The following is a 17765-nucleotide window of genomic DNA, read 5'->3' as shown; positions in this document are numbered from 1 at the left end:
TAGAGGTGTTCAAAATCGAATACCAGATCGACCCAGTTTTTAAAATTTAAATATCCAGTTTTTCGGATAGTATCACTATCTGATTCCGGTTTAAAAAACCGAATACATAGCTTATTTTTTAAATTTATATTTTTAATTTATATTTTTCTAAACAATTTAACGGTTATTTGACAAAACTATTTAAGCTCACTTTGCTTTTTCTTCTTTAATCAAGCTTATTCTTTAATCAAGTGCCTCAAAATGCAAACAGACAGAAGGATAAACCCACAAATGTAACAGTAAAACGATATTATACAGAATCGGGAAACTTTACAAAAGAGAAGTGTTCATTCTGAGTACTTTAACAAGACAGCAGTAGCAACTATGAAACTATGAAACCAATATAACATATTAATATATAGTTTTATGAGCCCCGATCGTTGCCTTACTAATCTGATTCCCATTCTATACTGTCAGAGTCACTGTCAGAATATTCAGATGAAGCTCCTGGAACCTTCAAAACAGATTACAAACAATGAAAAGAGGTTTAATCTATAATTTTAGTATGTTTGATCATAAATCAAAAATATATCTTCTTTTTATTGTAGTCCCGTATAATCGAAAACCAAAAAACTGGAAATCTTAGGCTCTATTAAGATTGGACAAATATCTTCTACCAGAGGAGAAAACTAAAATGGCCAGAAATATGATACTTAACATGTGAATAAAAGCCAAGATATCAAAGATTCGTAAGCATATCTCTACAATTTTACGTATATTACTTGAAATACTTGTAATCTGTAATTGAGCTACAAATTACAGCAAAACTATACCAGACAGAAGACCTTTTGAATACTTTCAAGTATAGACAAGCACAAAATTGAACTGACAAGAATGTCTAGACATAAATAAATTGTGCAGCAACGTTGGCATCAAAATTATATCACAATTCTTGTAAACAATAACATAGAACTTGTACAATACCGACTTCCTTGACGAAAAGCCTGATCACAGTATTACAAAATTGTCACACTTATGCACATAAGAAAATGGCTATTGCAGCATGAATAGACGAGCTGAAGCTCTATTTCATCATTGCAATTCAAGATATATAGAGGAGTTTATTTACACTATTGCTTAATTATACCATTTATGTTATTTTATGCTTCTTTGTAAAGCTATAAATGTTGTTTTGCAATCAAGGGTCAATCAGAAAGCAGTTCCTGCTTACAAGGAATAAGGTTGCGTCATCTAATCCCCCTTACCCCGCTTAAGCAGGAGTCACTTCAACACATTGAGGTAATGTTATGTTGTTGTATACTATGTGAACTTCATTTTACCAACACGATTCATCAGGGTTCCATAAGATTTATAACAGGTGCTGTGGCATACTTTAAAGCACAAGTTATTTGACACAAAATTTAGTGGCAGTGAAATCACCGCTTAAAACGAACAAAAAAAACACATTTGGTTTCAAGAACTTTACAATAAGCTTTCACCTATCAAATTACAGCCAAAACAATGTTGTTATAAACTTTTCCAGAAATCTTAGTACCTAATTAGAACAAAAGGCTAGGCAATACATAAGAAAGAGCTATCAGTCTCTACACTCTAGGGATTGAAGGTAAACGGCACGAAAGCAATTTACAGACCAAAGATGTACATCAATAATATAATTGGAATCAATGATGAATATGGGAATAAGCTGATAGATACCTGTGCATTAGTGACATTGAGGCTCTGATAAAAAGGCCCTCTGCGTGTAGAATCAATTTTTGGATTATTCAGCATCACTCCAAATTTGGTCAGCAACGAAGTCATTTGTTGTAGTTGGAATTGCATTCCATCCATCTGCTTGGACTGCAATTGTAACTGCTGAGCTTGCATTTTCAATTGCCGAGATTGCTTCTTCATTTGAGCTTGCATAAGTTCATTGGTCTCACTCACTGCTGTCATTGCAAAGTTCAACCTTTCCATTTCTGTTGAGATATCTAATGTTGAGTAGTCACTTCTCTTTTGCATGGCACCAATACCCAATAACTTACTTCGAGTGCCAGTTCCTGGGCCCCCTGCTTCCATGGAAGCACCAGATGCAAAATATTCTCTTTTCCTCTTTTCTCCTCCAACAATTTTTTTGTTCCAGTTGGCTCCAAATCCATACCCGATGGGTCGATAAGGTCTCTCATCATCAGAGTACATGAGCTCATTAAAAACCTGATTCTCAATGGCAATTCGCTTTGAAGGAGATGAGGTGGAACCACGTTGAGCAACCATAGCTGCTGCTGCATCCTTCAAAACAGTAAAAAAAAACACATCATATCTTAGCAAATAATCCATGAAAGAGTTGACACATAGCACACTGATACCCCAAGAGTGTACCACAAATTTGGAAACTCCAAATAGGTATTTCAACCATTTGTTTTCTCAACAAATCAACACATCTGTTGCACACATGGCTGAGCTAACCCCATGTATTATCCAAAAAAAGTAATGCTATCTAAATTCCACTTGTAGCGCGCCATTGTGTAAAGCAATAAGCTTGACAAAAGACTCACTGTAGAATAAGGAAAATAGAAAGATTGATTTTAGGAGACACGCACTCTCCATTACAGGGCATATTACTTCCTAAGGGGCCTTAACACGATGATGTTTCACTGATATGGATTCTAGCAAAATGACAATTTAACAATTACCCTCACAACCTAGTAATAGAATTCAGTATTGGACTAAATTAAGAAGTATTACCACGTCATCAAGTTATTAGCATAGTAGTAACACAAAACATGCAGAAGTGGAGAACTTATTTGATATGACAAACCAAACATAAAAAACTACCCAAAGAAGTCAAATTCCTTGATTAGTTACTTTTAAATAATCTGCAATTTTTCTTTTGTAATTCCCTTCGCATTTCAAGGATCCCCCATCCCATGACACCCCGAACAGAGTATAAAGGGTGGGCAGCTCCTCTTTGCAACACCCAAGTACATCTGTACATGTTATAGCATGATGATAGGCATATAGTAATCAATTAACCCATACCAAGAATTCTTTGGATGAATCCTTCACAAAAGCTCCATCTTTTCTTATATGAGTTTGAGCAAACCACTCCAATGCGCCTGGCTCTCTTCCATTCACCTTCTCCTGAAAGTAGATCCAATATGTTCAGCAACTGAACACAATTTAATCAGTGTCGCAGTGTTGCTTCCCTATATTATTTTCAATTTCAAGGGAGGATTAAAACATACAAATTCGTCTCTCATCCGAGCAAAGCTCTTGGCACCTGTAGTGTGATGATGTGATTGAAGAGCTCGTGCCACCTTGCCCTTCTCAGATAAGAACTAAAATGAATAAAATTAATAATCAATTTGCATAAAATGAACTAGAAATACCAACTAATAGTTTCTTTTTAAAAAAGGTCCACATAATATAGTTTATTGTTAAAGCAATTCTACAAAATTAATGGGCTAAGTGGTTATTGTTAGTATCTAACTAGTTGAAGTTTGGATGAGAAATTACTAACATAAGTGGAGGAAATTGTGGCCCATGATTATCCACTAATATTATCATTTCCTTGATTTTACGTTTTAATTTAGTTTCCACATGGCCAATAGCATAGCCAAAGAGACAAGTAATTTAATAGAAAGATTGATGAGAAGTGAATCAATAAAGGTAAACATTGGTGAGAAGTGCACCAACAATAGCCAAAAGAGTTGGTGCAAAGTTCATCACAAATCAAGTTTTGTGGATCTATATGTTCAAGAAACCAAATAAAGAAAGGGTGAATTCACGATGTGAACAAATTACTTCAAAAGTTTATGGAGAGATGTGCTCCATGAATATCAAATGACTCCAAGAAACACCGAAATTGTGTTAAGAGTAATGCTCCAAATGGTTAAGTGGTTATTGTCAGTCTTCTAAATGGTTTAAGTTTAAATATATGCTAAATTGTCAACATTGGTGGAGGAAATTGTGGCTTGTGATTATCCACTAATACTAGCATTTCCTTGTTTTTGTTCTTTTAATTTAGGTTGTTTTTAAGCCTACATAGTGCTAGTTTGTTGATGAGTTCAATGTATCTCAAAAAAATATCATTCTCTGCTCTCTTATGTTAGTTTCTGCATTTATAGAATTATAGTCATCTACAACCTAAAATCAGTTTACACAACAATGGCAGAGATATTATGGAATATGGGCTTCATTAGTGCACAAAGACTGCAACAAGAAGAAAACATGGAACCAACTACCAAATTACCAATAAGGAAAAAATAAGAAACAGAACTAGTACCTGACTCTTCTCTGAAAACCAGTATTGCACAAGTTTTTCCCACTGGGTTGCATCTACTCCTTTTGGCACAATGCTTACAACTTCTGCTTGTGTTTTGTCAAGTTTTTTATATTGCACTTTAAGCTTATACCTATAAGCTCTCCATCTATTTCCCACATTTTTAAGAATGCTTTTGTCAATCTCTTCTCGGGCAGGAAGCACAAACTTAGCCTAAAACCGTAACTCAAATTTAGATTACAAGGTGAGATTTTTTTATAAAAAAAAAGTCAGTCAAAGGCTTTGTAGTAGAACAGGAAGATAGAAAGCAATTTTCTAATATAGTCATACCCGAATCAAGTCTATAATCTTGGCTTTACAATTTCTATCCACTTTATGCCAGCTTATCTCACCAATAGGACATAGTTCGCCATTCTTTGCTACATCTCCCAAAAACTTGACAAGCAAATGACCACCCTTCCTCACAGGTTGATCTAATGCATTGAAAGGAACAACAAATCTCACTCCAGGTTGGAGCGACCAAACATGCCGCGGAAGAACTCTTCCTCCTTTCTTTCCACGCTTCCCTTCCCTATCTGTTTAGAATTCAAATAGAAAACTCATTCAAATAACACAACAGATAATAACAACCAAAATGCAAGGGAAATAGCTTATCTCGAAGATTCTTGAATGAGTTAGGTTGTGTTTTGTTAGGCATCATATCTATCCAAACAATGGCATTGCATTACCCCCAATGCCACTAAGTGGCTCCAATCTAGGAGGGGGAAAGGGGTTGGATATATGCCATCAACAAATAGACTATTTTCAGTTGATCCTTTATCATAAAAATCATCAACAACTTCAAATGAATAAGTGCACATGAAAAAATTAGTAATTATACTATGGTTTGTTATAATCCAAAACAGAAAATATAGAATCTTTTGCTCCATCATAGACAAACCATGATACTAATTTCCAAATAATGAAGAAAAAAATAACAAACTATAAATAAACTGAGAGCCATGCATCTTATATTCAAACTCCAAGATGAGCAAGCTAAGAATAACACTATAAGGGAAGCTGAAATAATAGTTGAAACATTGTTGCCATAAATCGAAAATTTCTTACTGAATCCCATTTGAGAACCTTCACTTTCGGAACTCGACATTTACTATTCTGAAACTATGTTCTCCAAATGTTTTTCTTTTCACCCCAAAACCATATATAATACAACAATCCTTCTTTTATTTTTCTTTTTTTTTTCATATCATTTCTTTTTAGTCATTTTCTTATCTTACCTTTTTTTCTTGTTATTTTTGTTGTAAAATAAAATTGTACCTACGCTTTCTATGTTTCTTCTCATTTTCGTGTTATTTCACTTCTCGAATCAAATTTCGTTTAAGGTAACATCTGGGTTAAGTGGAAGATTGTTTATATTTTAAAAAACGAAGACAACTAGAATATAATGATAACTCAATCATAAATCCCCAAGAACATTCACCATATGAATAATGTCGGACGGGGGAGCTAAAACTATTGTAAATTGCATACAACAACAACAACAATGACAAAGTCTTAATCCGAAAGATTGGGTTGGATACATAAACCCATACATAAGCTCCAATGGTCATCTACCTAAAATTCACTATTTATGGAAGCAAGTGAACATTCAGATTCGAACAAAGGAATAAAATAATTGCTTTGTTAGAAAGTAAGACTGGTATGAAGATCTTCCATATAAACTCTACTACACAGAAGAAAGCGCCACATAGGTACTCATACAAGTATATTATAATATTTTAGACACTAAGAACCCACATATACACCATCAAAAACGTTGGCAAACTATGCTTTAGAAGTAATACAAAAAAGTTGACAAGTGCGAGTTCTAGCCATACTATAAACATGTATTTCTAGCAAATGATGTACAAGTACTCAAGTAGTTTAGGAAACAAAGAATTCACCTCTCATCTCCACCTCTTCCATTTCATCGAATTCTATCTCATCGGTCCAAGCGGCTGTTTTCGAGCGCCTTCCTTGTGATAGTCTTTGATGGGAGGGTTCTTCAATATCATCTTCAACCCATGATTGTCTTTTTGACACTTTAAGTTGGGTAGGTGAATCGATACAAAGGGGTTGGCTTGGTGATGGAGTATGGAGTTGTCGTTCTACTGCATTTCTCTTGTCAGACCTAACATCATTCACCTCTGTAGTTGTCGCTTGCATGGGCTCATTCATTGTGGGATCATCAAACCAAGCATTGTGGCTTGAGCTGTACTGGGTCTCGAGAGCTGGAGCTCCTCTTAAGCCAACCTCATGGTTTGATTGAACACCGGTATCCTGGACATGTCGAGATCGATTACGAGTAGCCTTATATTGCAGAGAAGGATTGATGGCAGATGGTTGACTTGGTGAAGTCCTACGGGACACTCGTCCAGATCGTTTTCCCAAGTTCGATCTAACATCATCAACATCGGTACATGTAGCTTGGGTTGGGAGGTCAGTTGCAGCTTGGTCTGCGCTCTGGTTGCAACATGAACTACGCAAGGTCTCCTCATCTTGATTTTGCACATCAGCAACATCATGGATTACTTGTCTAACAACATCGTCGACTGACGAAATCTTTGTCTGTTTTTCTTTAGCAATTCCAGCAAGTCTAGTTCTTTTACTCCGATAAGTCATTATACTCTCAGGTACATGAAGTTTTAGTTAAAACATTCACCAAAAGAGACCTAGTTCACAAACAACCTATCCATAGTCCATGTTAACAATATATTAGAAGACAAGGATTATGCTAAAGAATACTAATGATTGCTACAAAATTAATTCTCCAGAATACTACACATAAAATTATTTGTTTTGCTTTCTATTATTTAATTAGAGTATTAAATTCAAAATAGACATAATAGAATATAAATAAGTAGACATTGTCAATCTCTTTTCTTATTCAAATGACCAATTTAGCTTAATTACAAATATCAGCAATTCACTAATTCCTAATAAATTTCCTCATGTTTGATATCCTAAGTCCTACTACTAGCTAGGGCACAAAACTAAAAAAAGGGTGATACTCGAGAGATAAGAACAATAAAAATAGTGCAAAAAAAGGTCATATCATATCGAATCGCCAATGTCATACAGGTTTTCAAATTTATCAAACCGGTACTACTCATACCGTAAAGATGTAAAAATCGCGTTTTAGGCCGTTTCAAGCGTTATTTCATGGATTAGGCCGAAATTTGGCAATACAGTATCACACCCATTACTGTATTACCATATTCGTCACCGCAACCGTGATCGTTACCGTGCTTTTGCACTATGCATATGCATGAATTTCTTATTCATCCCTTACTAACCTTCCAATTTTGTTGAAACATTATGCATATGAATGAATTTACAAAAACAACTTTTACATTGGTGAGAAAATATGGTAGGATGATTTTAAAAAGACTTGTGTTCACTAAATTAGGTCGTTTGGTGTAGTCTAATATTCACCCACTATTGTGGAAGAGAAAAATTCCTAACCAATTCAACACATTTCCTTGCCAAACTAGCCAGATTGGGTTGAACATAATGTATTTTTGGAGTTTCAACAGGTTTGATTAGTTTTAGTTACAAATTTAAGGAAATTTAAATTAGAGGATATACAGTTAAAGTTGGGGAAAGTTTGTGGGGATTAAACAATATAAACTACAAATAACTTTCTAAATACGAAAAAGGTACACTTGTAGAGAAATTGTCTAAATGAGAAATGGATACTTGCTCTAAAATGAAGGGGGTATAGATATCTCCTTTATGATTAAAAGAAGTTTGTAAATCACTTATATTGCGTTTTTATAGTAATTATGTCACATTTAATTGTTTTAAATGGCTGAACTTATCTACCCCATGGTCTTCAGTGTCTATGAAAATTGTGTTTAGTTGATTGTTTATTTAAAAACACATTTTTAGCACTAATCTACTCTCTTATTTTTCCTTCAAAAAATTCCATTATATAAGCTTTATGTTTGGGTGTTTAGACGCCTATTGATTTCGTGCAACAACACTAGGGAGAAGCATAGGTCGTCAAACTCTATTTTCTTCTGTGAACCTAAATCTGAACCCGAATTCAAAGGGTCTAAGCAATTAGGACCCTACTCAGACTAGGGTCCAAATTTAGGCCAAAAAAATATTGATGAGATTTTCTAATGTGGATGCAATAGTCAAATTTATCAACTCTTTTAACTTTCAAGTTATTACTTGAAAACAACATCAAATCAAAAAAGTTAAAAACAGTATCAAATTCATCAAGTCCTCTTAACTTTTTTTGCAAAACAAAACACATTATAATAAGCAACGTTTGAGGTACATGCTTCCCATCGCTCAAGTTACGAAACAAATCAAAATCCAAAATACACAACCCAAAAAAACAAATTTTAGATCAATTAACATTTCCAATTAAACAAATATCCAAAGTAAACAAGTTTTATGCATGAACAAAAATATCAAGTCAATGGGGGCATTGTATTATCAACTTTCACAAAAGAACTAATGTTACAAAAAGTGATTCATTATGTGTATCGAGTACTAAATAGTGTAATGGAATTAAAATCAAGCAATCAAGCAATGTGAGTAAGTTGCAATGAGTTAAATATATTTATTTTTTTATTTAAGGGTCTAAGGGTGAATCTAGGTCTACAAAATTTAGACCAAGACCCTAATATAGAAAAACTAGATCTAATCCAGGGTCCATAGGGTTCAAAATAGGAGAAACCAAATCCTTAATAAGGGTCGAATGTGGGTTTAGACACATGGGTCCAAGATCCATGTTCATCCTTTAACACTACTAACACTTCAGAGATATTTTTAATCATGCAAATATGTGGTGAATTCTATCTATGACAGTATTGTAAATGCTCTAAAGAAAGCAACAAAGTATTACTCGACCATTCGGTACCATTGTTCTAGATTTAGTAGCATTGACAATATAACCCACTGCATGAAGACCTAAAACTTCTCGATCATTCTTTTCCATAAATAATACTTCTTACTTACCTTCAAACTTTACAAACTTTCTATTACATTTGTCCCTTTGGTACAATTACTTTATCTATTTCCGACATTCTCATTTCATCTTATTCACACAAGTCATTATCTCTCCTCATCACACAAGTCATTCTCTTTTTATCTTATCAATGGCCTACTTTTTCTTATCCAAAAATTAACTAAGCTACGTTTTCCCCTACCTCAAAGTCAAAGAGAGAAAGGAGTATCTTTTTCTTCAACGTTCGCTAAACCATGTGTTAGTGCAAGTGTCAATTCTCCTTGTGTAGGAGATTAATTTGAAGTTGGGTTGCGGAACGAAGTATGGGAGTTTGAAGTTCGGATCACTACATGAGGTGATCAAAGAGGTGCATGAAGAGTGTCTTGAACAAAACAAGAAGCTTCATATTTGGTATGCCTTGAAGGAGGCATGAAGGGCTTGGAAAGTGCCTTGAACAAGACACGCAACAACATATGTTAATAAATGTTGGGAGCAAGTGCTCATTCGAGCACATGAAGTGCTCGTTAAAAACACCCAAGGCAATATCGACTTTTCTAGTTTTAGTCGATTCTTGGGGGGCAAGCTTAGTACTTTGTCCTAGGGTTGTTAATTTGATTTTAGGCCTACAAAAAGGCGTAAAGCATCATTAGGAAGAGCGTTAGGAGATTTATACAAGTAAAAAGGGTTTGAGAAACCTAGAGTGTTCTGTATTAGATAATATGTGTTATCTCCACTATAGGTGAGATCTTCGAAAAAGAGTGATTATTCTCAAGTCTAGTGAGGGTTGTGTTATTGATGTATTGTTTAATTCATTAATGAAATATAACATTGTTTGAGGGGGAAGTGTTCCAAGACACCTCATTAAACATCTTTGTGCTCTTACATTATATTTGCATTGTCCATTGATTCATACTCTATTTTTTCTTGCATTTTCTTATTGTATTTCACCATTGTGAGGTCCTTAACATTAAAAAAATTCGAATATATCATCAAGAATATACTAAAAAAACACATATAAATACTCTAAAATTTCCAACACTATTTACAATTGAGCATAACAACCGCAAAAAACCCTAGAAATTTAAAAATGAGCGAAGTGAAAAGAGAAAGGAGGAAACTACAACCTCAAACAACCTCAAACAACTTGTAACTTCGACGCAGTTACAGTTGCGTTCCGACACAAAATTTGCGACAAAAAACGGCAAGAAAAAAAAGACTTTTTTGCTTGCTTTATTGACTTGTGGTATTAATGGTGTAAGAAACTGTCTAGAGATAAAAAAAAAAAAAAAGCTGACACTTTGGTGAACTGGGAACTGGCAAATGACTGAAACACTTTTTTTTCAGATCAATAACACTTTTAATATTCCGCAAAGCATCGGTTTGTAACTTTTTAACGTGAAACTTAAAGCTTTGAAGTTAAAAAAAAAATAATTGCCAAAATAATTTAATCATTTAGTCTTTTGTTATGATTTATATTACATGTAACAGTTTTAAAGTGCTAATAATTTGCATCTCCAAATGAAAAAAACTTTTTAGTTTTTGCCCATCTTTTTAAAGATGAAAATTGTCTAAAAGATTATATTACATGTACCTAATAAGTTTTTAGTTTTTAGGCTTTTTCCGTTATCTTTTTTGCCCATCTTTAAAAAGTACCTAATAAGTTTTTAGCTTTTTTCATTTGGAGTTGCAAATTATTAGCACTTTAAAACTGTTACATGTAATATAAATCATAACAAAAGATTAAATTATTTTGGACAATTGTTTTTTTTTTCAACTTCAAAACTTTTAAGTTCCCCGTTAAAAAGTTACAAACCGACGCTTTGCGGAATATTAAAAGCGTTATTGATTTGAAAAAAAAGCGTTTCGGTTACTTGCCAGTTCCCAGTGCACCAAAGTGTCAGCTTTTTTTATCTCTAGACAGTTTCTCACATCATTAATACCACAAGTCAATAAAGCAAGCAAAAAACTCCTTTTTTTTCTCGCCGTTTTTTGTCGCAAATTTTGCGTCGAAACGCAACTGTAATTGCATCGAAGTTACAAGATTCAGTTTTGGGTCTCAATTTTCACTTGTTTGAGGTTGTAGTTTCCTCCTTTAATTTCCTCCTTTCTCTTTTCACTTCGCTCATTTTTAAATTTCTAGGGTTATTTTCGGTTGTTATGTTCAATTGTAAATAGTGTTGAAAATTTTAGAGTATTTATATGTGCTTTTTTTGTATATTCTTGATGATATATTCGAATTTTTTTAATGTTAATAGATGATTTCTTTGTAGTTTGTTCTTGTTTGGGGCTTTAATGAGATGGAAACTTAGTTAAAGTTTTGTAAATTAGTGTAATTATGGCATCGATAAACAATACCTTTTTATGTCATTCTACCGATTGAAGAATACAAAAAGTTATATTCTGCGGTGTTGCTTTTTATTTCAAGGCATTTGGAATAAGGCTTTGTCACTACTACTTCTATATCTTGGTGAAATGAAAGGATTAATCAACTCACAATAGTGAATAACAAGAAAACGCAGAAAAAACAAAGTATAAATTAATGGACAAAGCAAACACAATGCAAGAGCACAAAGACGTTTAATGAGGTGTCTTGACCTCCTCTCAAACAATGTTTTATTTCGTTAATGGATCCAAAAATACGTCATTAACACAACCCTCACAAAACTTGAGAATAACCTCAAGTTCAAAGATCTCATCTTTAATAGAGATCACACACTGTCTAATACAAAGCACTCTAGGTTTTATAAACCCCTTTTCCGTTGTATTAGCCTTCACACTCTTAACAATGATGATTTAGGCCTTTATATAGAGCCTAAAATCAAATAAACAACCCCAGGACAAAATACTAAACTTACCCTCAAGAATCGTCTAAAACCCAACATTTACAAAATTATGTTGATGCTGCCACGTTCAAAGCACCTTCCAAAGCCTTCATGCCTCGTTCAAGGCATACCCAAAGTGCATCTTTTTGCCTTGTTCTAGGTTTCTCTTGTCTTGTTCAAGGCACTCTTCATGCACCTCTTTGATTACCTGACACCTCATGTGGTGATCCAAACTTTAAAATCACATATTTCCTTACACACCAAACTAACTCCAATGTGCAAGCTATAGAATGTGCTATAAGATGATTAAAAATCATCTCCTACACAAGGAGAATCGACACTTGCACTAACAATCTCCCCCTTAAGGCCAGATCTCCCACCATTATCAAATGTCACTTTCTTGGGTGACCTACAAATAACCTCATCAATCTCGTGGCTAAGGCAGCCACTACTATCCTGTAGCATATACAAGTTGCTCTTCTTCCTCTCATGAGCACCATGCTTCCTCTAATGACTTTCAAGGACTCACCACTAGTCTTACAAGAGCATCCTTTATCTTTCAACCTTCCTAATGATTTGAGGTTCATCTCAAACTTAGGACTATCTCACCTTACCAAGTCTCCTCTTGACACCATCATGTGTCACTACAACAACCTCACCAATATCTTCCACTATTGTTTAGTAAAGTTATAAGATCTCCATCACCCAAATTAATCTTAGTAAATTTTTCCTTTTCACAACAAATGTGGAATTCCCAATGGGAGTTAATCACCCATTCTTTGCAAATCATTTGAATAGTCAACTAACAGATTACGTCAACAGGTAGTATTTTGCAAACAAAAATATCATATAAGATAGTTTTTTGTAAAAACATTTAGATTAGATAGTTTTTTGCAAAAGGATCTATAAATTAGGTAGTTTTTTGTAATTTTTCTTTTATAAAATTATCTACACCACAATTCATTAAAGTTAAGAATACATTTTTTCTCTCTTTCTAAGTATCGTCAATACGATTTTATCTAAGCTTTTCTATCTGCAACTAAAATATTTGTGCAAAACTCATCAATAAAAAACTCAAAGATAAAGAATCAAGTTTTGGCCTGGTTAAATAGCAAGCAGCATGTATCTTGAAAATGTCTTAAATTTGATTTCGGCTTGCTTTTTCATTGCCTTCGTCTACCATATACAATAATAACAATGCCAGAGTCTTAATTCCAAAAGATTATCATAAACTACTTGAGCTAATATATCGGTTTTTAATGGTCGTCCAATTGGAATTTTCTTCTCCATTCATTCCGATTTTCTACCATCTCAATAGGTAAGTCTAGGTTGATCCACATGGATAGACAAATACTGAATGGCGCGCTATGGTGACTAATGAATCTTTTAGTTCGTTATAAAAAAGGGAACAAATCTGGTGCTCTGAAGCTTAATTTCCAAAGGCTTATGTTTCAGTTAGAAGGTCTTTCCTCAAAAACGTGTTGCAAAACATGGGGTTTGGATCCATTGACGGATCGAGGGTTCAAAATTCCATGGAGCACCAACAAATGGAATAAATTTTGACAGTTGCCATTCACATTTCAGTACCTACGGAAAACAAAATTCACCATCACACATTTCATGTTTGCCATTCAAAAACATTAAACTTTAATCATAAATAGAACAATAAACATAATAAACAAAAAAGAAAGTTATTCTTATAGAAGTATAAATTAATCTAGCCATTAACACATTCCTAATTGTCCTACTTTTAAGCTTTATTATTGTTCAGGCATCCAAAAAGAACCTCAGCAAATATACTTGGCATATTAAAATTTCATTACAGAACTTGAGGATTTTCTTAAATTCCTATCTAATTACATCAATTAAATATCAAGTTTAAGTTTTAAAGGAGCATGTAACAGTAGAAATTAGAACAATCAAGATTATATCCATTAGAAATAAACAGTAAAAAGCATAAAATGTAACTAATGTTAAAAATATAAATCCATAGAAAAAACTAAACCCAAAAATCAAATTGAACAAAGTGAAAAGTTAAAGCTAGAAATGATATAGAAACCCAGATGAAAAAACTCAAAACAGATAAACCCACCAAAAGAAATGAATCAAACAACCAGATAAACCCACCAAAAGACTAAACCCAGATGAAAAAAGCATAAAATCAAAAACCCCATCAACAATGATAAAGAAAAATAAAAAAAATTAACCCACCAAAACAAATTAATCAAACAACCAACAAACCCAATCAAACAATCAATTAAACCATCAAATAAAAAAAAATTAGAAAACTCAAAAATTAAGATTAAGATTAAATAAACCTTAAAAAAATCAAAATTCTGATTTTAAGGGACAACGTACAACCGGCCAGGAGCGACTCACTGCTGGTTGCATGCGGCAGGAGGCTGCAGTTGCTGGGGCGGCAGGAGGCAGCAGTTGCTGGGGCGGCAGTGGCAGGCGGCAGTGGCGGCAATGGCGGCTGGCTCGGACCCTCGGTAACAAGTTTTAGGATTTTTGCTTTTCTTTGGGTTTTATCTTTTAGGAGAGAGAAGGGAAAAATAAAGACAACGAGAGAATCTGAAATGTGCGCGTTTTCCTGACCCCTGATTTTCAAAATTTTAATTTTTTTTAAAATTAACCCCGGTGTAGGTGCCTGGTGAGGCCCGATACGCCCATGTTTGGATCTAAGACCATGAGTAATGGTGATCTTTGGATCTAAGACCATTAGTAATGGTGATCTAATTTTAGATCACATGATCAGATTAGAGTAAATTTCCTCTTATTGGTAATATTAATTGAGGTGGATTGGCAAAAGGTTGGAAAAAAGAGTCATCGTGTGACCCGTGAAATAGAACGGTCACTCATTTTTTTTCAACATTTCTGCCATGTATCACGCATCTATTGGCCAAAAAAATCAGATAACAAGAAATTGACAGCCCCTGCATCCCTTTCCACGTGTCGCTTGGTCATTGGTCAGCGAAAAAATACCCGTTTTTGCCTTTAACGGTTGTTTTCGTATTTAAATAAATTTTAAAAAAAAAAATTATACCAACGGTTATATTTTTTCGAGATCTATAAAATGAGACCCATATTGATATTTTTTGACATAATTTTATTTTTACATATTTTGTTCTTATTTTTCTACTTTTTTGGTTAAAAAAATACCAAATTAATCATTTCAAAAATCCCAAAAAAAATATGGATTCAAATAACCCAAATTATGGAAGAAATCCATGTAAAAAAAACCAAGAAAAAAATTTTCTAACAATCAAAGTGCTCAAATTCAGTATCAAAATCCTCCGTTCAATCATCCATTTTCTCAAAATATTCCAAATTCTTCTTACTATATTCCTCAAAATATCCCAAATTCATCTTATTATGTTCCTCAAAATACCCAAAATTCTCAAACTATGTTTCACCACCATCATCAATCTCACAATGTCAACTCTAATATTGATATCTATTCAACTCCAATAAGGGGTGAAAGTTTAGACGAAAATGAGATGGAGTATGATGATGATGATGATGATGATGATGATGAAAATGAAGGAAATGATCAAGATGATCAATATGGTGAAGATGGAGGAAATTCTGTTCATCATGTTGATGCTAGTCTTTACACCCAACCATCATTTCAAGATATAGTTTCACAATTTGGTTCACCACCGAGCTTCACTCAATTGGTTCAACCATCTCAACAGCTACCTAATAATAATGATGAAGCCCCTTGGTATAGAAAAGTTGGGATTTGATTGAAGATATTGCTCTCATATGTTCAGTCATAAACACAAGTACAGATCCAATTGTGAGCACCAACCAAAAGATAAGAGTGAGGTGGCAAAAAGTTAAGGAAGCTTATGAAGCAGCGAGGATGGAACGACCCCATCTGATCCCACGAAGAACCGCCGACATGCTTAAATGTCGTTGGGGTAGAGTTGCTCCAGCATGTTTGAAGTGGTCTGGAAGTTATGATGGGGCTCTTAGGAGGAAGAAGAATGGCACGACAGACGAAGATGTGCTTAAAGAAGCGCATTTAATCCATCAAAGAAAACACGGTAACTTTAACTTCATTGAGCAATGGAAAATTTTAAGAAAGTATAACAAGTGGAAGCAAGTGGTAAAAACTAATCAAAAAAAAACAATTGGATCAACAACCAACTGGTGATGTTAGTAGTAAAAGTAGTGGGAAAAGATCAAGGATGGAAGAAGATTCTGAAACACCAACAAGTGAACCTCAAGGAGGATCATCCACTCGCCCCGAGATATATATATATATATATATATATATATATATATATATATATATATATATATATATATATATATATATATATATATATATATATATATATATATATATATATATATATATATATATATATATATATATATATATATTATAATTATAGTTAATGTACAAAGTCACAAAAAATACATATATTTAATCATTCATTTGGAAGAGAGGGTTGTTACAAATTGAGATGGGATTGAATGAATTTTAAAAAAGAGTTCTCGTTCTCTTTGAATTTGTTCAGTCAGCCTTTGGTGACTGAACATTTCGCATTTGCACCGCTTTCCTTAATTGATTATTGAACTTCCTTAATTGATGAGGATGAGATTAAGAAAGAAAAGAAAATAAATAGAGATTGAGAATAATGGATGAAAAGAAAAAATGGAGTTGGAAAGATAATAATGCGTATAAGGAATGAAGAAGTATAAGGTAAGTGAAGATAGAGTTGTAGGAAATGAGAAATGAGAGCAGAATACACGGCTTTTATAATCAATATTTAGCGACCGCCAGTATGGTCGCTGGTTGGTCGCTAAAGCATTGACATGACAGGAGGTTTGACTCTCTGATGTTAGCGATCGGCACGCTGGTCGCTGGGCCTTGGAAATGAAAAAAGTTTGCGTGCTGCAATAAGGAAAAAATCGGCTTGCAGTATTTTTTTAAAATTATTATTATTATTATTATTATTATTGTTATTTTCATTATTATTATTATTGTTGTTGTTGTTATTATTATTATTATTATTATTATTATTATTATTATTATTATTATTATTATTGTTATTATTATTATTATTATTATTTTATTATTATTATTAGTATTAGTATTATTATTATTGTTATTATTAGTATTATTACAACGTTATTATTATTATTATTATTATTATTATTATTATTATTATTATTATTATTATTATTATTATTATTATTATTATTATTATTATTATTATTATTATTATTGTTATTATTATTATTATTATTATTATTATTATTATTATTATTATTATTATTATTATTTTATTATTATTAGTATTAGTATTATTATTATTGTTATTATTAGTATTATTACAACGTCATTATTATTATTATTATTATTATTATTATTATTATTATTATTATTATTATTATTATTATTATTATTATTATTATTATTATTATTATTATTATTATTATTATTATTATTATTATGTGTTATTATTATTATTGTTGTTGTTGTTATTATTATTATTACTGCAAAATATTAATAATTCGGAGGAATATAATAAAATTGTATTAAATATTACAAAATATTAAATAATTACATATAAATAATTACATATAAATAATTAAACTACTCTTCATCACTAAAATACTCGTTGTTCTCAACATCTTCATCTTCGGATTCTTCGTTTTCTGA

At 32.8% G+C, this 17765-nt stretch overlaps 2 protein-coding genes across 5 annotated transcripts; one reads left to right on the top strand and one right to left on the bottom strand.

The window, feature by feature from the left end:
- Nucleotides 1-253: 253 nt before the first annotated feature.
- LOC130804639 (uncharacterized) lies at nucleotides 254-14802 on the bottom strand. 4 transcript variants are annotated; one of them, XM_057669166.1, is made up of 8 exons: nucleotides 14404-14802; nucleotides 6205-6988; nucleotides 4592-4836; nucleotides 4265-4474; nucleotides 3225-3317; nucleotides 3019-3120; nucleotides 1696-2268; nucleotides 254-493 (listed from the first exon to the last, which is right to left on the bottom strand). In XM_057669166.1, exons 2-8 carry the CDS (start codon nucleotides 6920-6922, stop codon nucleotides 428-430), a joined length of 2007 nt encoding a protein of 668 aa, XP_057525149.1. In that variant the 5' UTR covers nucleotides 6923-6988; nucleotides 14404-14802; the 3' UTR covers nucleotides 254-427. The 4 variants fall into 4 exon arrangements, with proteins under 4 accessions (XP_057525149.1, XP_057525166.1, XP_057525157.1 ...); XM_057669183.1 differs by having other exon boundaries at nucleotides 3225-3302; XM_057669174.1 differs by having other exon boundaries at nucleotides 14444-14802.
- A 690-nt stretch (nucleotides 14803-15492) lies between these two features.
- On the top strand, nucleotides 15493-16247 carry LOC130805599 (uncharacterized). The gene is made up of 2 exons (XM_057670381.1): nucleotides 15493-15765; nucleotides 15819-16247. The coding sequence occupies exons 1-2, from the start codon at nucleotides 15493-15495 to the stop codon at nucleotides 16245-16247; spliced, it is 702 nt and encodes a 233-aa protein (XP_057526364.1).
- Nucleotides 16248-17765: the final 1518 nt, after the last annotated feature.

Source organism: Amaranthus tricolor, chromosome 2, assembly GCF_026212465.1.
Source record: "Amaranthus tricolor cultivar Red isolate AtriRed21 chromosome 2, ASM2621246v1, whole genome shotgun sequence".
Taxonomy (NCBI): Eukaryota; Viridiplantae; Streptophyta; class Magnoliopsida; order Caryophyllales; family Amaranthaceae; genus Amaranthus; species Amaranthus tricolor.
Note: the sequence above shows the minus strand (reverse complement) of the source record. Positions and strands in the feature narration are given on the sequence as shown.

What these genes read in the sequence shown, in the direction of transcription:
- LOC130805599 (XM_057670381.1), top strand. Translation starts at nt 15,493, where the DNA reads ATGTTTCACCACCATCATCAATCTCACAATGTCAACTCTAATATTGAT. An exon ending in CACCGAGCTTCACTCAATTG is followed by an intron (nt 15,766 to 15,818) that starts GTTCAACCATCT and finishes CCCTTGGTATAG; the next exon opens with AAAAGTTGGGATTTGATTGA.
- LOC130804639 (XM_057669166.1), bottom strand. Translation starts at nt 6,922, where the DNA reads ATGACTTATCGGAGTAAAAGAACTAGACTTGCTGGAATTGCTAAAGAA. An exon ending in CTCGGATGAGAGACGAATTT is followed by an intron (nt 3,121 to 3,224) that starts GTATGTTTTAAT and finishes ATCTACTTTCAG; the next exon opens with GAGAAGGTGAATGGAAGAGA. An exon ending in ATTCATCCAAAGAATTCTTG is followed by an intron (nt 2,269 to 3,018) that starts GTATGGGTTAAT and finishes ACTGTTTTGAAG; the next exon opens with GATGCAGCAGCAGCTATGGT.